A 23,010-nucleotide genomic window follows, 5' to 3' on the forward strand; every position below is an offset into this window, starting at 1 on the left:
TTAGTAGAACCTTTTCCTCAATGTGTGATTTATACATAATAGATTTATATCTCAAATGGGAGCTTTACTAAAGTAGAAGAATACACAATTTACTAGCATACCTGAAATATATCTTTGTAGAAGTCACCATACAAAAATGTCAAGTTCATGAAATAGAAAAAGGCAACAGAGAAGCAGAAAGGAAAAGAAAGGAATAGGAAGGCTACAATGAGAGGCAAAGAGATTGACAGAGGAAAGGAGACAGAACAGAGAAGGAGACAGGTAGTATAGTAGGGGTCATGTAAAAGTTATTGAACAAATTTAAAAACAGGGTGATAAAACAAAGTTCAATGACCAGAAATAGTTCTGTTAAGTATAAAATATACAGGTAGGTATAAATGAATCACAAAAACAATTCTAGTTGCCTCAAATAAATTAGGTGAAGACTATTCAGCATTTAGGTTTTTTTAGTTTAATTTGTATAATTCTTTTTATTTTCTTTATTAAGTGAAAGGTGGGAAGACAGGGAGGCAGAGAGACAGACTCCTGCCTAAGCCCTGATTGGGATCCACCTGGCAAGCCCTGTCTGTGGCCAATGTTCTACCCATCTGGGGCTGCTGATCCATTGCTCAACAATCAAGCTGTTTCTGCACCTGAGGTGAGGCCATAGAGCCATCCTCAGTGCCCAGGGCCAACTTGTTCGAATCATTTGAGCTACAGCTATAGGAGGAGGATGGAGAAAGGGGGAGGGGGGAGGGGGAGAGAAAGCAAAAGGGGAGGGGGAGAGATGGAAAGCAGATGGTCACTTCTCCTGTGTGCCTTGACTAAGAATCAAACCCAGGACTTTCACATGCTAAGCTGACACTCTACCACTGAGCCAACCAGCCAAGCCTGGATAATTCTTTAAAGTGAATGTCAACCTTTTCAATTACGAGATCAGAATTAAACAACGGTCAGAACAACCTATCTATATGTAAATATATTTGTCTAATCTGCAATTAAAAATTAAGATAGTTTTATTTAAAGATGGTAGAATTTTTCACCACAAATAAATGTATTCCGATATGTCTATTTGGTAATACTAGCATTACAAAGGCATTCATTTGAGTTTTTAATGACTAAGCAGCAGGGAAATTTTTATTCAGCATACCTAAGAAACCATTTATTATTTTATATAATATTTGCAAAATAATATTTGAATAAAAGATCCTAATTCATTCTGTTGTTTACTTTTTGGAAATGGAAAGTTTTATTTGGAAACTTAATTGTGTGCCATTTCATAATGCAATTGTTTTGTACAGAGTGGCATTATATATGACAGAAAATAAAAAATCAAGTAGGAGACTTGGTATACTTTGATATCAACATTTTTAACAAATGTTTTATATCTATTGAATATAATAATCATTTATGCAGCCTGTCAAAAGTTTTCTAAAAGAGTGAAATACTGTCCCATTAGATTCCATATCAATGTTAGTCTTGGAATTTCCTGCACAGACTGATACATGTGTTAAATGCTCACTGACAACTTGTGAAAGCTCTTAAAAGTAATCTGAGTAAGCCAGGCATATCAAAAGATTATAAATCAATGACTAGTTTAAGTTTATTTTGAATTTTAATACAAATATAAGGGAAGAGGAAGCATAAACCATTAAAAATTAAACATCCTAAAAATATGATGAAGTTGTGAGGAAACATTATGAAGCAATGAATGTTGTTATGAAGTAAGTAAAGCATTTCTTCCTTTTTTTAGGCGTTACACATGACCTACCTAATGCATAAGATTATATACACATTATTTTTGATATATACTCTGAGAGTATGAGGGGAGGTGGAAAAATGGTCACTAAAAATAGAATCTAGTAAAACAATTTTTTTTTTGTATTTTTCTGAAGCTGGAAACGGGGAGAGACAGTCAGACAGACTCCCGCATGGGCCCGACCGGGATCCACCCGGCACGCCCACCAGGGGCGACGCTCTGTCCACCAGGGGGCGATGCTCTGTCCCTCCGGGGCGTCGCTCTGCCGCGACCAGAGCCACTCTAGCGCCTGGGGCAGAGGCCAAGGAGCCATCCCCAGCGCCCGGGCCATCTTTGCTCCAATGGAGCCTTGGCTGCAGAAGGGGAAGAGAGAGACAGAGAGGAAGGAGCGGGGGTGGGGGTGGGGGTGGAGAAGCAAATGGGCGTTTCTCCTATGTGCCCTGGCCAGGAATCGAACCCAGGTGCCCCGCACGCCAGGCCGATGTTCTACCGCTGAGCCAACCGGCCAGGGCCAGTAAAACAATTTAATCAACAGGAGTTTCCTTTTTGTTACATAAACGTTATAGCACAATAATTTATTAAATTCTGTTAAATTTTTCCTACAAACTAATGCCCCAACAAATAAAAGTTCTAATTTATCTTTATTTCTGTCTAGTTCTACATGTCATTTTATCATAGCAGATATAACATTTAATGCAGTTACTAAAAACAGTTGACATTATATCCTGTACAATTTTTCTTGTCACCACAGTCTCCATAGTTTTTAAAACTTCAAATAAAGATCTGGAGTTATGGTGATTAATGTTTACAAGCCAGTTTTTGTTTAGAGTAGGGAGAGCAGGCCCTGTTTTGTAACATTTGTCTACTTCCATGGTGTAAATAATTCCACTTTAGCCAATTTTGAGCTATAAACACTATGTCCGTGAATGTGGAATTGGAAAGAAGTGTACACCATTGGTTCTCAAAAGCTGGTGCCAGCCAGCTCTAGCACATTCTAACAGGAGTTGTTTCCAGTTTCATGCCATTGTAATCCTTATGATGAATATCTTAGCAAGGTACCACTAGGTGTCTGCCCACAGTCATATCCTCTCTCCTTAGAATTCTGAACTCTGAGTCAATCAATAATTCTAACTCCACTGCTAGTGAAGAGGTAGAAGCTGGCATGAGTAGCAATTATGGCAACAACAACAACAACAAAAACCCTCTCTCACACAAACACACACACAATCCCCCCCCTAAAAAAAAAAACCCAAACAAACAAAAAAAACAAATGAAGAAGTCTACAGAAGAGACTTCTAGAAAAGTTTTCCTCAATTTCAAAAGGATATCAAGTAAGGAATGCTTAGAATAGTTATATCTCTCTTGTAAAACTAAAGGAACAATGATAAGAACAAAATCGTAATGAATATTGTTGTAGGGTACTGACACGAACCTCTACCAACTGTGCTCATTCCTCAAGCCCCCCTAAATGTCATATGCTCACAGTTTATAGCTGAGTCCTTCACACAAGAAATGTAGTCAGGTCAGGAGCTGCCTTGTCCAAAGTTATGTTCCCTCCCCAGCAGACAGCAATTAGGTCATCTCTGAAGATACACTCCAGATCCGAACTCCTGTGGGTTTAGTGGCTGCATCTGTTCACAATTTTATCTTCTCCTTTAAGTCTTCCTGCCTTACTCTCTCACAAGCATTGTTATTAAATTATGAAGTTATTACAATGGTAATTACAGCAGTCCCCAAAAGGACAAATTTGGTATTTGTAATAACAATGTACCATGACCTGTGGGGTTAAGAACTATCATAACATGAAAATTCAAGTAAAGCCTCTGAAAATGCCCACCTCCACAGACAAAGATTAAATAAAAGCTAAGGATACAAAAAAGATGGTTCACATTGTATCTCCCTCTCAAGTCTCCAGTCTTCTCACTTCCCAAAAGACGCATAGATGCATCCTAGAAAATGACAATGGACTGGTATAAACTCAGCTGAGCAGTGGCCCACTTGAAACTGCTATGCCAATGGGGTATGCTTCCTAGAGACAATTAGTATGAATTCAAGTAATACGATATGCAGCCACTGAACTGGCATATGTGTTTTTTTCCCCATCCCTACCAAGAAGAACTAAAATCATTCACATACACCTGGAATGGACATCAATCATCAGATCCTTGGTTAAAAGACCAACATCAGTCTTGTATTGTAGGAGCCCATGCTTGAATTTTACTATGTCAGACTCACTTTATTCACTTCTGAAAGGGTTCTGAACCTTTGCTAAGCCCTACAAAAATAACCAGATAGGCAGTTCCAGGGAAAATGGGGTTATGGATGGCAATAATTTGAGCTGCCCTTCTGCTTTGAAACACACCTCTCTACACCTCAAATACTCCTCAAAAAGCCCTTCTCCTGGTTATATTCTAGAAAGGAAAACAGACAGGCAGATTCTAGCACACACTGGAAAAAAGAAAAGTCCAACACATATGTAATTTCCTTGAATGAGTCAGCTAGCATAAATGCAGTCAAATTTAACAGAACAGAGAGCGCATAAATAAACCCACACTATATAGTCAATTAATATAAGACAAAAGATGCAAAAACATAAAAAGGACTAAGATAGTCTATTCAATAAATGGTGTTGAGGAAGTTGAATAGACACAGGCAGGAAATTGAAACTAGACTACCTTCTTACAAAATGTACAAGAATAAACTCAAAAGGAATGAAAGACTTAAATGTAAAACCTGAAACCATAAAACTCCTAGAAAAAATATAGACAGTAAAATCTCCGACATTTCTCTTAGCAATATTTTTTCTGATAGATCTCCTCAGGCAAGGGAAGCAAAAGAAAAAAACAAATAAGGCAATGTAAAACTAAAGAGTTTTGCACTGCAAAGGAAACCATTAACAAAACAAAAATATAAGCTATTGAATGGGAAGAGATGTTAGTCAATGATACATTGATAAGGGATTAACAGACAAAATTTATAAAAATTAAAAAGAACTCAGACAACTCAACACCAAAACAATCCAATTAAAAATAGGCAGAAGACTCAGACATTTCTCCAAAGAGGACACACAGTTGGTCAACAGATATATAAAAAGATGTTCAATGTCACTAATCATTAGAGAAATGCAAATTAAAACCGCAATAAGATATCACCTCATACCTGCCAGAATGGCTATCAATAAATCAACAAACAACAAGTGTTGGCAAGGATGTAGTGAAAAGGAAACCCTCATACAGAGTTTCCTCAAAAAATTATAAATGTAAATAACTTATGACCCAGTAATTCCACTTCAGCATATATATACACAAAAAATACTACTCAAAAGAATATATGAACCCTATGCTCACTGCAGCATTATTTATAATAGCCAAGATACAGAAGCAACCCAGTGTCTATCAATAGTGGATAAAAAGCTGTTGTAAATACATACAATGGAATATTTTCAGGCCATAAAAAAGAATGAATGTTACATTTATTACAACATGGATGGACCTAGAGGATATTAGGATAAGTAAGATAAGTCAAAGAGACATAATATATTATTTCAATTATATACATGTGGAATCTAAAGAACAAAATAATCAAACAAAATTGAAGTAGACTCAGATACAGAGAACAGACTAATGGTTGCCAGAGGTTGGGGACTGGGTAAAAAAGGTGGAGGGATTAAGTTACAAAATAGTCATGGGGATGTAAAATACAGCATAGGAAATATAGTCAATAATACTGTAAAAGCTATGTATGGTGCCAGGTGGTACTGGAAATATAGGAGGGACCACTTTGTAAAGTATATGAATATGCTGTAACCAGAAACTAATACAAAATAATATTGAATGTAAACTGTAATTGAAAAATAAAGTATAAATTTTAAAAAATGCAGTCAAATATGTAGAACAAGTTTCTGTGTTCCACAAAGCTGCAATTTGGGTGATAGAAAATGCCTTCATTATTTCACATTTCATACCCTACTACTATAGATTATTGACATTTAATATATTTTAGTTAAGTGAAATAGAGAATGAATCAACACATCAATCAATCTACAGTATTCTTCTTATAAATTTGAATTAGTCATAGGCCCAACTTTCCATCCATTTCAATGTGTTTTTTTTTAATTTTCTTATTTTATTTATTCATTTTTTTTAGAGAGGAGAGAGACAGAGAGGGAGAGAGAGGAGAGAGAGACAGAGAGAGAGAAGGGGGAGGAGCTGGAAGCATCAACTCCCATATGTGCCTTGACCAGGCAAGCCCAGGGTTTTGAACCAGCGACCTCAGCATTTCCAGGTCAACGCTTTATCCACTGCGCCACCACAGGTTAGGCCTTCAATGCTTTTTTAACTCAAATTGGCTTGTACAACATTTGTAACACTATTAGGGTATTTACTCTAATACGTCTCTTATCAGTTAATAATAATACGTTCTTCATGAAACTTTTTATTTTTTTATCCATTTAACATGTTCCATCATTAAATTTTAAAGTTAAATTTATTGTAACAACATTGAATTTTTAAAGCTGTATGAAATAATATCTAGGTATCATCTACTAAATTCTAACTTAAACATCATTTTAAGTTGAAAGACATTTTCTATATTTTAAATTAATTTTAATAACTGGTCTATAATTTAATTTAATTTTAACTTTTCATTCAACTAGCTAAGTACCCTCTCAAATATCCTACAAACTAAAATATGTAAGATTTTTTTTGATACTTACTTGGTAATTATCTTGGGTATTAAGTGTCCATTAAAAACAATTATTTTTCTTTGGGCAAATGCTTAAAATAATGTTTCATCCATTATTAACAAGAAAATATTTTTTCAAAGAGAAGGGATTATCATCATTAACATTTTATATTCTTCAATTTATCAGGAAACAAAAATTCTTCTTTATTCCCATTTATAAATCTACCTTCTAGCTATGCACTTTACAAATTAACTGATTTAGTTTAGGTTCTTAATCAGCTTACATTTATGTTATATAATTTCAAGTCTGAAATCAGCACTATAATATATATCTGCAACTTGATTTTTCTGCCAATGAAAAGTATCCTATTTCTTAAAAGATATGATGAAGTAATTTCATAATTTTGCTTACTACAGCAACAGAGTAATTACTTAAATAAATGTAAATATGATGCAATTATGTTATTTTTATTCCACAGTGAAGCTCTAAGACTCATGACACAATTGAAATAATTATTTAGCAAAAAATTATTTTACCAATAGTTGGAGTGAATATACAAAAAAGTAATCAGTCTTTGACTTCTAAAAATTTTACTTGAGAAAATCTTAGTAATAAAATAGCTATTTGAAAATTTAGAAAATATTCTCATTATACAAAAATCTTTAATCCACTTGGTTCAAAATTCTTTACATGTGTAATTGGTCTCAAATATCATTAATCAACACTTTCCTCAAAAAATTTTTTTTTATCAAGCCCTGGCCGGTTGGCTCAGTGGTAGAGCGTCGGCCTAGCGTGTGGAGGACCCGGGTTCCATTCCCGGCCAGGGCACACAGGAGAAGCGCCCATTTGCTTCTCCACCCCTCCGCCGTGCCTTCCTCTCTGTCTCTCTCTTCCCCTCCCGCAGCCAAGGCTCCATTGGAGCAAAGATGGCCCGGGCGCTGGGGATGGCTCCTTGGCCTCTGCCCCAGGCACTAGAGTGGCTCTGGTCGCAACATGGCGACGCCCAGGATGGGCAGAACATCGCCCCCTGGTGGGCAGAGCGTCGCCCCTGGTGGGCGTGCTGGGTGGATCCCGGTCGGGCGCATGCTGGAGTCTGTTTGAGTGTCTCTCCCTGTTTCCAGCTTCAGAAAAATGCAAAAAAAAAAAAAAAAAAAAAAAAAAAAATTAAAAAAATTTTTTTTTTATCAAATGACAAGTGGGGAGGCAGAGACAGACACCTGCATGTGCCCCGACTGTATCCACCTGGCAAGCCCCCTACTGGGTGATGCTCTGCCCATCTGGGGCCACTGCTCTGTTGCTCAGCAAACAAGCTATTTTAGCACCTGAGATGAAGCCATGGAGCTAACCTCAGTGCCTCGGGCCAACTTGCTCAAACTGTTTGAGCCATGACTGCAGGCGGGGAAGAGAGAGAGAGAGAAGGGGGATGGATAGAGAAGCAGATGGTCGCTTCTCCTATGTGTCCTGACCAGTAATCACATGCTGGGCCAACACTCTACTGCTGAGCCTACTGGCCAGGGCCCTCAGATTTCTAAAGTAGGGTATACTGTCTATCACTTCAATAGACAATTTTCTTTATAACCTATACAGTAGATTAATTATTAAAATTATTTTTTTAATTATACAGGGGATAAATCACACTACTAATACGGATACCTAAATACAGACATATATAAAGCTGATATCTTTAGGGTTTGTTTTAATATTTAAGAACCATGGTTCTATCTGGACATTTGCAATCTATCTTCTATTCTTCCTATCCTGGGTATGTTCTCCCAACTGCTGACCTTTCCACCTCTACTCACTCTCTCCCAAAAATAAGTGCAAGGAAGCAGTGTGTTGAGCTACTTTCGAGAGTCTAATAATTGAATCAAACATATCACAATTTATAGCTTAGGAGACTGCCAAACATATGTATTCTTGCATTTACTACCCCTGTCTCCCAAGATCTTACAGAGAAGAAAGAAGCCCACAATCACCAAGTAAAATCAGTTGGGGTAGGTCATAGAAGACAGGGGAAACTAAAACTCTCCACCATTGTTCTTAGTGTTTAAAAAATCAAACTTGGTATTTTTGTGCAATTGAGTATAAATGGTTGACAACTATGCAATTAAAGTGAAATAAATATGGCCCTGGACAATTGTTCAGCAGTAGAGCATTGGCCTGGCATGTGGAAGTCCTGGATTCGATTCCTGGTCAGGGCACACAGGAGAAGCACCCATCTGCTTCTCCACCCCTCCCCCTCTCCTTTCTATCTCTCTCTTCCCCTCCTGCAGCCAAGGCTCCATTAGAACAAAAGTGGCCTGGGTGCTGAGGTTGGCTCCATGGCCTCCACCTCAGCATTAGAATGACTCCAGTTGAGAAGGAGCAACGCCCTAGATGGACAGAACATCGCCCCTAGTGGGCTTGCTGGGTGGATCCCTGTCCAGGAGCATGTGGGTATCTGTCTCTCTGCATCCCGCTTCTCACTTCAGAAAAATACAAAAAAAAAAGTGAAAAAAATATGTTGCATTATAATATTAAGATGAAAATATATCAAATTAGAATAAGTATAGTGTTATAATACATTAATTAGCCACTGAACATCATTTCTAGACCTTTGTCCAAGTATAGAAGATGGGGGAGACAGGGAACACTAGTATTAAGTGAGTCACAAAATTTTAATACAAGAGAGTAGCTTTAAAACATGTTTGGCCTGACCAGGCAGAGGCACAGTGGATAGAGCGTCAGACTGGGATGCGGAGGACCCAGGTTCGAGACCCCGAGGTCACCAGCTTGAGCGTGAGCTCATCTGGTTTGAGCAAAGCTCACCAGCTTGGACCCAAGGTCGCTGGCTTGAGCAAGGAGTTACTTAGTCTGCTGAAGGCCCACAGTCAAGGCACATATGAGAAAGCAATCAGTGAACAACTAAGGTGTCACAACGAAAAACTGATGATTGATGCTTCTCATCTCTCTCCATTCCTGTCTGTCTTGTCCCTATCTATCCCTCTCTCTGACTCTCTCTCTGTCTGTGTAAAAAAACAAACAAACAAACAAACAAAAAACATGTTTGGCTATACTCCACAGTAAGAAAACATACATATTTTATATCGTGAGCTTATAGAGTACATATATAACACTAAAAAAATGTTTTACAGATTAATTATCCTTCCTTGGTACATTTGACTCTGATATTTTCTATTCTAGCCTAGTCCAGTTTCCCTCTTTTTAAAGTGAGGAGGGAAGGAGAATAAATGGAGGGGCGAGAGAAGGAAGGTGGGGAGTGGTGAGGAGGACTTTGTCTCAAAATGAATATTTGGCTATGTCTGAAAATGTTTTGAGTTGTCAGAACTCGAGGTGGAGATGCTACTTGCATCCAGTGGTTACAGTCCATGAATGCTGCTAAACATCTTACAATATATGAGACAGTCACATAAAACAAACAATTATTCAGCCCTAAATGTCAATAGTGCTGAGATGGAAAAACCTGCTCTGGATTATTTAATAAATTAACCTATTTGAAAACTGTCAAGTCAATAATACATTTTAAAGCTTATACAAATATTTTTTGAACTTTGAGAACCATGTCCAACATTTAAATTTGAACATACTATGGCACCAGTAATCTAAGACTTATCTTCTTCAATAATGCAAAGATTAAAAAAAGAAAAAAAAATTTGCAATTTAGGGAGCTGATCAAATTAGCCATATAAAAAGCAAACTATATCATAATGAATTAAGAGATGTGTTACAAAACATACAAATCAGTATTAGAGACTATTCTAGTCCCTAAACAGGTACTTTTAACAAATACTACTGTTGCAGGTAATATCAAACAGGACATCATTATTATACTTTCATTTCTTCCTACTAAACTGAATTAAATTATGATTGTCTACTGGAAACACATGTTGGCAGAAACCAAACACTGTGAAGATATTATTAGATAGATGAAAAGGAGGACTAGCATTTTCTAGGAGATCAGTTAGGAGATAATACAGATATGAGTGACCCGTAATTTCTTTCCATATTTGCTAAATGTTTTAGTTCTGCTCAATACAAAGGATTTTAATTTAATGCATATATAGCTTTTTACTCATGTGCAATTTTTATAAGTGTATTCTTCAAAATCCTGAAACAATGTATAAGCCCTTATAAGAACACTACATATAAAAATGTTCAGATATTAGATTGATACATTTCTGGGGGTTTGGGGGGGCGCCATATCTTTATGTGGTAAAAGTGAAGGCTTTACTTCAGCAAAAAATAATGCAAGCATATAACAGAATCTGCACCAAACCACCAAAAATAACAAAACTTTCTTTTTTTACCTTTTGTGATTCATTCAGGAAAATATTTAAAATCATCAAACTGAAGATTATTAAGTATACTTAAGAAAGTATTGCAGCTTCTAGGAAATATTGATATGCTCTACGACAAATTGAGATCTACAGTTTGTCTTTATATTTTAATAAACATAAGTATCTTGTTATTTATAAGTTAAATGTAATTTGTATGAAATGAGACTCTAATTTGACATTTTTTCCAGTATACATGCATTTACTCCAAGCTCAAGTGTTGAATAGTTTATCTCTTCCCAATTGGTTTGTGGTGATTGCCATGTTTTTGTAATTTATTTGCTTTAATATACCACTTGGGCAAAGGATTATTTTAGGATGAAAGCAACTGAGGAGAAGTAGTTACAAGGAAAGGTCCCTGCCCTCCTCCTATTTGCCTAAAAGCAGGACATGTATTTGGAAAGATGACAAAAGTTAACCAGTAGAGATAACTCTTGACCTTTATATAAGCACCAATGAGTCTACATAATAAAACTTGCTAAAGCTAGCTCTTGTCCTCCATTAGTTTTTCACAATTTGCCACTCCTAGACACTTAAATTCCTTTTTCCTCTGTCTTGTCCTCACTCTAACAATGTATTATTCTTTTGTTATATAAGCCCAAATTCTAACCTCTTAAGAGTTTCTCAGAACTGAGTGTTCCCATATATATGTGCAATGCAAATTATAATAAAAGTGTTTGTTTTTCTCTTGTTAGGCTGTCTTTTGTCAGTCTAATTTATAGGACCCCAGCCAATGAATTTAAGATGCATAGGAGAAAAAAAAAAGAGTTAAGTTTTTTTCTCCTCTACACCTTCCAGTATAACTTTAGAAATAGAATACTTCAATGAGCCCTTCACAATTATGACTAAAATGTTATTTACCCCAAGAAATGATTTAAAAGGAACACGCATCTTTACAGTATTTGGCCTTCCCAATTAGGAACATGAAGGAGATCTCCGTTAAATCTTCCTTTGTGATACTCAGCCATGTTTTGTAGCTTTCTTCATGTAGGCCCCTCTCCTTTCTTATTTTTAAATCACATTTCCTGTTTTTAGTTCAGAATGGAAACTGCCTTTCATTTATATTTCCTATTATTTTTCATACAATATAAAATGATTCTATATTAATTTCACATCCAGCTGCCTTCCTTGAATTATTCCTCAAATAGTGTTAAAAAATTGTGTGTGTGTGAGTGATGGTACAAGAGACTTATGTCAGATACTCACCTATCTGGTATATTTTGGCACACAACAAAATAAATTACAGAAAGATTAAGATAAAGTTTAAAAAGAACACAATACTAAAATCATGGGAAAATATAGGGTTAAATATTTAACTGATTTGGGGATTTATAAAGAGTTTCTAGGGATAAAAGGAACAGAAGAAAAATCACCAAAGAATGAAGACTTAGCTATATATTAAGTTCAATATTACCAAATGACCAAAAATATTAGTAAGTAAACATCAAAATGGGAAATAATTTGGAACAGATGACAGGTAAATAAGTAAACTCCTAACCACATAAAAAGCTCTTATAAGTGAATAAGACAAAAATCTAAGACCTAATAGGTTCATGAGCAGAAGAAATAAACGATTAATTCATAGAAGATATCAAACACCAATTTACATACAAAATATTCAACTTCATAATCAAATTAAAATTACAAAGAGATAGCATTGTTTTGTGGTCTATTCAACTGGCAAAGATTTGGTGCATCTAACATGAAAGTTCAAGCCTACATGAGTGATAAGAGCATATGACAGGTGTATGGAATATTATAACCTTTTGGAAAGCAGGCTGGTAATCCGAAGTAAAAGCTTTAAAAACATCAAAGTACAAATATGTACTTGTGAAATACTCATATATAGGCAAAGAATTATGTATAAAGATAACCAATATAATACCACTTATAATAACAACTGGAAACAAATGCAATGCCCCAAGTAAAGAAATAGTTTGTGGTATATCCTTATGACAGAATATTAGTGCAGCCATTTAAAACATATTTCTGGAAAATACATAATGGCTTCAAAAAAGCTAATTATATAATGATATCAGTTTAAAAAAATCAGAACACATGCATAGGAAAAGGAAGAAATACAATAAAATATTAATAATGGTTATATTTGGGGGAAATATAATAGCTTGTGTTTCATTCTTTACACTTTGAGCAACTTTTCAGAGGTTTTATAGTAAACATATCATTACTTTAAAAAGGAAACACACACACAGAAGTTATATAGGTTATAGGTTCTTAAAAATATGCCATCAACTGATGCAAGAAAATTTCAGAAACTGCAAAAATTAATTTTAAATATCAACAGACTTACAGAAGATGTTCACTTTTATAATTTGAAATTTTCTTCACTTAACCAACACCATTAAAACACTTTTAATACAAAGGTAGTAATATCTGACTTTTAAATTAAAAAACAATTCTTTTTTATTTAATCAACTGCAGGGAATTGTGCCATTAAAACAGAGTAGCTTACCTTTTTCACTTACACTCTCACTTTCAATCTCGACATCATCACAACTTGTATATTCAGGTGTGGAAGCTAATTCCTCCTCTGAACTGCTCAATGAAACCTGGCGCATTTTACCTCCTTTCTTTGATTTATGAGGCTTTGGAGGTGGAGGTCTCACTGACTCGGACTGGTCAGAACTGAGAGAATCATTCCTTAACATTGTTTCCATTTTTTCCCGTTTTGTTTTCCTCACAGCAGAGCTGGGATCTAAGTGGTGCTGCTTCCTTAGTGAGTCGGGACGCCTCATGTCTTGTCTATCAATGGGTATTGGACTCCTCCGGGGGGTCGGAGGACTATGGTTTGTGGTCCTTTGTGGATAAGAACTTGGTCCCTGAGCCTCTCGAGTTCTTTCCATTGAATAAGATCGCTGATTTTCCATGGCAGCTCTACGTTCAGATATAGATCTTTGCCTTGATGGTCGTTCCATCCTTAGCATAGAAATCCTGGAATCTTCCAGTTCAGCATTTGCCAAAGAAACATCACTATGTCTTCTCTCGTGCCGTGCTCTGGACACTTCAGCATGAATACGCATTTGTTCTTCATAGGGTTGTGGCTTTACTGGATAACGTGCCAAATTCGGATCACTTCGATAGCGTGCCTGGTATTCCTCCTCTCTCCTTTGTCTTTCATATTCATCTCTGCTCTCCAGATCCTCATCATCTACAATATATTCTTTGGAATGCCTATGACTTCTCCTATTGGAGTCCCTATAATTTATATGATCAGATTCTTCATAAAACTGAGGTTCACGTTGAGACCGCCTATCAGCATAATCTGATGGAGATCTAGGCATTGCGCTATCAGAAGTAGCATACTGTGAATATTCCTCTCTTTCTTCCCTTTGGTCGTATCTTCTGTTCTGATCTCTGGACACTGATGGACTTCTTTGCCTAAGAAATCAAAGAAAATAAATGATGAGAAGAGCAACATTTAAATAATTTTACATTTTACTGATTTATTGGCAGGTTGATGGATAGATAAATTCAAATGGTTCTTTTGTTTTGTTTTTTAAAATTCCATTTTCAAGTCATGCCAAAACAAGTTTCACTTATATTTACTCTACTTCGTTCAAATGCAAAATGTAAAAGGTGCTCTGATGTGGTTGTTAAATGCCTGATACACTATATATGAAATACGTCTTGAAATTACAATAGATAACCAATTCTGCTACTGTAAACAGAGTTTATTCTGATTTCCTTGCTTAGCTCCCAACTTCAGATATCTCCCAGCTGTTATTCAGAAGCTTAAAAAATTCCATCTTCCATTCTCTCTATTCCTGACATCTTGGTATAAAAATTACTTGAAAATATAATAAAGCCAAACTAACTTGACTCAAGAGTTGAATACTTTCTGACTAAAGCTAAGTGTTGACTCTTAAAAATTATTTTTCATTCATCTATCTACATAAATCACTCCTAATATTGGTTCTTCTAAGTCTTTACCTTATCATCATATCTCCAACCCTCCTTACTGCTCTAACTTAAGATAAGTAATTTAAATAAATACCAACAATAATGATTTATTCATCAGAGAATCCCTGGAAGTCAGAAAGGGCTGCTATTTTTATTTTTTCTTTGTTAAAGTAAGGCCAGCTTGACGACTTTCTCTCCTCCGGCTTCACATCTGACTCCCCAAATTCCCTTACAGTCTCAGAGAGAGATATTGTACATTGTTTTCAACCCGCTCATCTAACAATATAGTACAGCCAGATGGGACTTGCAGTCACACTTCGTATTAATACTCTTTTTCAACAAAATATTCACATTGTCCTCTTCTCTGGCACAAACTCAATGTCAACCACTAGTCCTGAGAAACAATGGAACTGGGATGCTGACAATATCAGAAAGGGTTTAGAACAGGGGTCGGGAACCTGTGGCTCTTTTGATGGCTACATCTGGCTCACAGACAAATCTTTAATAAAATAATAATAATGTTAAAAATATAAAACATTCTCATGTATTACAATCCATTCATTTCCTACCACTCATGTTCATAGTTGCAGGTGGCTGGAGCCAATCACAGCTGTCCTTCGGACAACATCAAATTTTTATTGGATAATACGTAACAACGTACACAGGTCATTGTATGGCTCTCATGGAATTACATTTTAAAATATGTGGCGTTCATGGCTCTCTCAGCCAAAAAGTTTCCCGACCCCTGGTTTAGAATAATTGTTATGAGGATTTTGTCAGAACACATGAACAGATGATAATGAAATAGAGGATCAGCTGAATTTAAAGATGACCACCATCAGACAGCTCCATTGTGAATTTCTTAGACAATATTTTTTGACCCAAAAACAAAAGCAGAGAAAGGATACATATGGAATAATGCAATCCAGCAACATCATCATTGTCCTCTTAAGTCTCTTCTGTCCCTGATGCTTTTCCCTCCATATTTGGGATACATCTGTCAGTGTTGAATTAAGGTACATTAAGGAAAACAGAAGTCACTCTAGGTTTTCCAGGTATGAAGGGTTTTTAATATAGGAATCAAAAGCTACACACCTGACATCTCTTTGTAGTTTAATTTGCATTTCCCTAGTGAGGTTGGGCATCTTTTCATACATCTATTGACGATTTACATGGTTTTTTTTTTGGAAGAAGCTTATGTTCAGATCCTCTGCCTATTTTTCAATTAAATTGTTTGTTTGGTGTTGAGTTGTATGAGTTCTTTATATATTTTGGATATTAACCCCTTGTCAGAGCTGTTATTTGCAAATATCTTCTCCCATTCAGTTGGTTGCCTTTTTGTTTTGTTTGTGGCTTCTTTTACTGTGCAGAAGCCTTTTAGTTTGATATATCTCACTTATTTATTTTTGTCTTTATTTACCTTGCCTTTGGGGTCACATTCATAAAATCTTCCCAAAGACAAAGTCCTTAAGTTCAGTATCTATGTTTTCTTTTATGTAGTTTATTGGTTTAGGTCTCATATTCAGGTCTTTGATACATTCCAAATAATATTTATACATGGGACAAACTGTAGTCTAGCTTCATTCTTTTGCATGTGGCTTTCCAATTTTTCCTAGCAGCATTTAGAGTAGAAGTTTTTTCACACCTGTTAGAATGGCTATTATTGACAAGACAAGTAATAGCAAGTGTTGCAGAGGTTGTAGGAAAAAAAGGAACCCTCATTCACTGTTGGCATGAATGGAAACTGGTATAGCCACTATGAAAAATAGTATGAAGGTTCCTCAAAAAATTAAGAGTAGAGCTACTATATGACCAAGCAATGCCTCTTTCTGGGTACCTACACCCCAAAATTAAAAGTTAGTCACAAAATATGTTCATTGCAGCATTAGTCATGGTGGCCAAGACATGGAAACAACCAGAGTGTCCTTCGATAGATGATTGAATAAAAAAGATGTTGGTACACATATTCAATGAAATACTGCTCAGCCATAAGAAAAAATGAAAAACTGCCATTTGCGACAATATGGACTTCAAGACTATCATGCTCAGGAAAATAAGTCAGTTAGAAAGAGTGAATAACAACATGATTTAACTCATACATGGGATATAAAAATGAAACTTATAGACACAGAAAACAGTATGGTGATTACCAGAGGGAAGGGAGTGGGGGGTAAAAAAGAGTAAAGGGAGCCAAATATATGGTGACAGAAGATGATCTGACTTTGGGTGGTGGGCACACAATGCAATGTGCAGATCATGTATCATAGAAATGTGTACTTGAAACCTATATAATCTTATTAACTGATGTCACCCCCTTAAGTGTAATAATAAAAATACAGTATAATGCTTATAAATAAAATAAGCAAATGAAGAAGCAGCAGCAGCAACACAACTATTGAACAAACAGGGAATAAAGGCCAGAGAAGATATACTAATACTGCTGTTATTATTCTGAACAATAAATAAAGGGAGAGGTTCTTAAAATGGTCATTAGGAAATGGCTGTAAATCTCAAGAGTCTTTGGGAATTTGCCTCCAATTATCTCAGCTGCCTACCCATCAGAGTGTGGTCAATTAACATGGGCTTGCCCAAGAGCCATGAAGACTTTCACATCTGCCTATCAGCCTGCCAACAACTGCTGCTTGACAATAACAGCTTCTATATCTTTCTACCTTTCCAATCTCAAACAAATGTACCAGCAGGTAAACTCTAACCTGGCACCATAAATGGGAAAGTACTGCAGTAAATGAAGAAACACTGGTCCATTCCCCTAAACATTTTCTGTATAAGCAAGGGATGTGATTTCTTTTTTGCATTTACATTCTTACATTTAGACATGAATATAAAATGTTTAGCACTTAATTATAAATCTTTTAGGTTACAGTTGTTACATAAACCTGTAGATTCCTAAAATTTAAAATATACAGCCAAAACAGAGCACTCAAAGTAAATTTTATGGCTTAACTTACATAATATCTGTTATACATAATTCATCTTACTTTTTGGAATTGTTTTTACATATACAACTAAAGAAACATATGTTAGCATGGTGGCAAAGTATCAGAACAGTAGAGTTGAGGGATCTAAACTTCTTAGTCCTACATTTGACATTAACCAATTATTTAAACCTATACAGTAAGTCCCCAAGTTACAAAAAACCAACTTACGTACAACTCATACTTATGAACCTCTGGAGTGCCATAAGGGCTACTGGTAATCAACTGCAGTTGGACATCAGTAAAATGGTATCTTAAGATTTACTCAACTCCCATGGCAAAGAACTAACCAATGAAGACCTTAGGGAACTAGAGCAGCAGAGAACAGCATTTATGGAAGAACACAGGGACCTATAAGTTCCAGAACCAAAACAGTTTTCTACAAAAAAAGTTAGCGATGATTTTTGTCTGATTGGAGAAGGAATGGTAAAGTTAAGGGAGCGAGATCCTGACACAGAGATATTCACCAAAGTTTATGGTACAGTTACCAAAGGCCTGAGATGCTACAAAGGTCATTAATGATGAGAAAAGGAGAGCCGTGCAAACCTCCCTTGATGCCTCCGTCAAGAAACTGACTCCAGCAGCAGAATCAAACCCCGACTCTCTAACACCAATCTCATCCTCTCCAACAAGTCCATCATCCAATATTGTTTAGGTTGTATTTGAAAATGGTTAAGTATTTATATGCACAGAAAGGTAAAAATAAATACTATGTTAAAACAAACATCTGTTTAAGTTGCATTTAATTGGTAAATGTACCTATTCCAACTTAACATACAAATTCAATTTAAGAACAAAAGTATAGAAGCTATCTCACTCATAATGCAGGGACAGCCTGTATATGACATTTATGTATTGAGAGTCTGTACTTTAAAATGAGAGACATAGATTATACACATTAACTCATACATCATTAAATTCACATACTATAATATAGGCTGGAAATATAGAAATTAGTAACAGACTATTGATTTTGAGAGGCTAAATGATTATAAAATGCTCTTACATTTCTTAGAGACTATGACATTATTATATTGATACCACAATTTCATCAAGTTAATATGCCTAAATGAAAGATTAAAGCATAGCAAAAAATAATACAGATATTCCTGTCAAGATGTAATTAACTGACTTGTGCTATTTTTTAACAGATTCATATCTCAATAACTGGCTGCTTATATCTATTTATTAAAATACTAAAATAAATGAGAATTTGTCCAAAAAACTCTAAAGAAAGTTCGGTCTCAAACTGACTAACCTTCATTAGATACAGACTTTACATTAGGAATTCAAATACATTTTGGTATGTTAAAGAAGCTATATTTTTTCAATCTAAGTTAATAAACATATTTGTCTCTAAAATTATAAATGGTTATGTATAAGCCTTATTTAATATCAAGAAATTGATACCATTCCAAGAGTAAAACTCCAGTGTTTTTCAGATTTATATAGTACATAAGGAAATAATTTTAAATTTTCATTTAGAAATTATTTAATTAAATAAATTCTACTTTTTTTAAGTGAGAGGAGACAGAGACAGACTCTCGCATACACCCCAACTGGGGTCCACCTAGCAAGTTCCCTACAGGGTGATGTTCTGCCCATCTAGGGCTATTGCTTGGCAATTGATCTATTTTTAGTGCCTCAGGCCCAGGGCCAATTCACTTCATCCAATCAAGACATGGCTGTAGGAGGAGAAGGGGGGGAGAAACAAATAGTTGCTTCTCCTGTGTGCCCTGACCAGAAATCAAACCCAGGACATCCACACTGGGCCTACATCCTACCACTGAACAAACTGGCCAGAGCCTAAATTCTGTAAAATTCAATATAGGGTGAGTAGGAAATTCTGAAGCTATATTTAAATATAGGTATTTTGGAGACATACAAATGGAAATAAAATGTGATTAAATGAAAGCAGTATAAATTACCTCATTACAATGGGCCAGGTAAATTGGCCCACTTTTCTGCCTTTGTATTTTCTCAACATAATATTAATCAACTTATTTATGATTATCTATTTAGTATTCTGTACTGTTCACTAGCCTTTAAATTTTTGAACCGGAAAAGACTGTGTCAAATATACCTTTGTAGCTCTAGTATTTACTCATTCACTCAATAAATATTTATTTAGGGCCTACTATATACAAGATATGATTCTATTTGTTAGACACACAACTGAGAAAAGACATATAATGTCCTTGTCCTAAAGAAGCTCTCTTTCTAATAAGGGAGACAGACAATGAGCACATAAATAAATTAAGGTAATTTCATATAGTTATAAATGCTATAAAAATATTCAAACACTGAAAAGTCCAAACAGTGACTTAATAGAAGCTACTTTTGCTATAGAAGGTCTTTCTGAAAAGATAAATTTGAAGTAAGACATGAATCTGTACTTACATTGAGTAAAGGCCATTTATATAAAATATACAACATTGGGTTTCTTAATAAGTTGCTATTATATTTTAAAATTTTATTCAAAGCTATCTACAAAATAGATATCTACTGGATTCTTAATAGTTGTTCAATTAAATCTAGGATTTTCCCAAGGTAGTTGGTCTCTAGAACCCACCTAAAAGCAGCCCACTAAGCCTTTCTCACATACCTCCCTTTCAAAATATTTCATGCTCTCAAACTGGATAAATTTCAATTCCCTATTATACTTGATCTCAGTTGAAAGTCAAGAGTAAAACAAGCTTGCCTGACCAGGCAGTGGCACAGTGGACAGGGCATCGGCCTAGGATGCTGAGGATCCAGATTCAAAACCCTGAGGTTGCCGGCTGAGCATGGGCTCACCAGCTTGAGCACAAGGTTGCTGGTTTGAGCATAAGATCATAGACATGACCCCGTGGTCACTGGCTTGAGTCTAAAGTCTCTGGCTTGAGCAAGGGGTCATTGGTTAGGCTGGAGCCCCCCAGTCAAGGCACATATGAGAAAGCAATCAGTGAACAACTAAGATGCCACAACTATGAGTTCATGCTTCTCATCTCTCTTCCTTCCTTCCTGTCTGTCTGTCTCTCTCTCTCTCTCACTGTCTCACACACACAAGTAAAACAAGCAGATTAAATCAAAATGAATACAAATTTATCAAAATTATTTACATGCTTTAAAATTGTTAATACATATTAATCTGTTAAATTTGTAAAATCAAGGTCATAGAAGAAAGTGAAGTAAAAATGTTCAGAAAATCTTAAAGAGGAAATTTGATATTTTGAAGGCTATTCAACATAATGATGAGCTTCTTCCTCACTGAACTTTTCCCTAGGCAATCTTATCCATTTCTATCCAAGAATATCTATAATACCCCTGAGATGTTAGGTTTCATGAGGACTGGCAACCTGTATCTAAGGAGGCTGGAATATAGTAGGTCCTCAATGAATATCTGTGGAATTAAAGAATTGATTAATTATTTCTCCCTTAAATTACCTCTACTTTACATGGCTTGCTCCTTTTTTTTTTCTATACTGAAACCTACCAATTGCTAAAATACTCTAGTTCTTTTCTTTCCCCTACTGTGCCCTTAGTAGTGATAGCACCTTAAGGGAAAGAAAGGCACTACTTCTATTAGTAGTGAATTCAGCTCTATCACGTTTGAATTTGACTTTTGTTGTTGGTCTTCAGAAAACAACTCTTGTTTATAAAACTACTTCTTTGTCAAAATATATTTTGGGTATTACTAATTACAACTAAACATTTAAAACAAAACCTCTTTGTAAATTAGGGATTTCTAGTAATATATTTAACATCACTTTGGGTATTATAGGACAGAAGTAGGGTAAAAAATAAAGGAACACTTCATTCTTTGAGGAATTAACATAAATTTTTTACAGTATAAAGACAGTGAATATAATAGCCTTGATAACATAAGTAATATATTCTATTTTATTGGTAAATAACAATACTTACTTATAGAATTCAGTTCCAGTAGAAAGGATATTAATAATTAGTCCTTAGTAAGCCATATAAGTGCTTTTTAAAAATCATACCTTCAATAAATTGTATTCAATATTAAATCTAGCAATCACTTTGTTCTAGAGATTATGAAATTTGCCTGAGGCATGTGAATAATGCTGTTGACGCTGATTTGCACTGGATTTAAGTAAAAATAGAACAGTGGTCATGATTTCTGAAATTGGAATAGCTACTGTCACTGTTATTGAACATGAAATAAGTGTTTAAAAATATGCTTTAAGGTACCTCCAGTATATTAAAGGTATGCCAGCTGTAAGGACAGATTTTATTCTAAGAATATTCTTACCAAACAATAAAGAATCTAATATTAATTACTCCAAAATATTAAAATATCCTTTCAAAACAATTTTAACAACTATATTGTGAATTACTGCATATATAATCTCCTTTGAATTAAAAATGCTATATTTCCTAGGCATTACATTTTTAAGAAAATGATAAAAATTCAAGGATCTCTAATCTCTATCGTCTCTACTTTTCTTTATAAACAAGTCTTAGCATTTATTATTATAAGGTAGAAAACATTTTATAGGTAAAATTATATTTATATAATGAGAATTTGTATACATCTCTAAATAATCATGAAGCATTTAACAGTATTTAACCTATAAATTATAATTCAAAAAAATGGAGCTATTCATCTAAGATGTTATATTTCACTCAATCCTTCAAAGACTCTGAGATCTTAAGAGGCAAAATCCAAAATTATGCCTTTCTTTAGAATTAAATGTATGTGTGACATTATATAGTGCTTTAATTTTTACTCCTCTACATTCTATCAATCCCTACTTCTGACTGATAATATAGCATCAGTGTATATTTATATTCACTTGCTATTAACCTAATGTTTATTCATCTTCTCTTTATTAAAACTTAGATAGTTAGAATTATTTTCTCTTTCACTATATCATAGTCACCTTAATTAAAACCAGTTTATAGAAAATCACACATAAAGATATCTTATTGCTACTTTAATCAGTAGTATTTCTGTTCATTGCTTATATTTTTTGTAATGTGGACTAACCAATCTATTTCTAAGTATTCTAGCCATGTATTCACCATGACTGGGCATAATAGTTTGAGCAGGAAACTACCAATTAGTCTCTTTACAACTCCATGTCTAAAATTATACTAATAGAGAAACTCCAAATAAAAAGATTATTTTCCAAAAGTCACTTTCTCATTTTCTCAAAGGCAGTCCAATTTACATACTGTATATTAATTTATACTGTTTTTTACCATAGTTTCTATTTTAATATTTACAACTTTTATCATCCTATGTGGTCTCTGTTATTATGCCACCTGTATATATCAGTACTGACCATATATCCTATAAAATAATCAAATTTCTGAAAATATAATCCA

General features: G+C 35.0%; 1 protein-coding gene across 49 annotated transcripts in view; it reads right to left on the reverse strand.

The window, feature by feature from the left end:
- The window catches only part of RIMS2 (regulating synaptic membrane exocytosis 2), a 653,442-nt gene that overhangs the window by 344,198 nt on the left and 286,234 nt on the right, over positions 1-23,010 (reverse strand). For all 49 annotated transcript variants that reach the window (XM_066265863.1, XM_066265876.1, XM_066265860.1 and 46 more), the window contains one exon: positions 13,230-14,155. In XM_066265863.1, coding sequence (XP_066121960.1) covers positions 13,230-14,155 — 926 coding nt within the window. The remainder of the gene's footprint in view (positions 1-13,229; positions 14,156-23,010) is intronic.

Source organism: Saccopteryx bilineata, chromosome 3 (assembly GCF_036850765.1).
Source record: "Saccopteryx bilineata isolate mSacBil1 chromosome 3, mSacBil1_pri_phased_curated, whole genome shotgun sequence".
NCBI lineage: Eukaryota > Metazoa > Chordata > Mammalia > Chiroptera > Emballonuridae > Saccopteryx > Saccopteryx bilineata.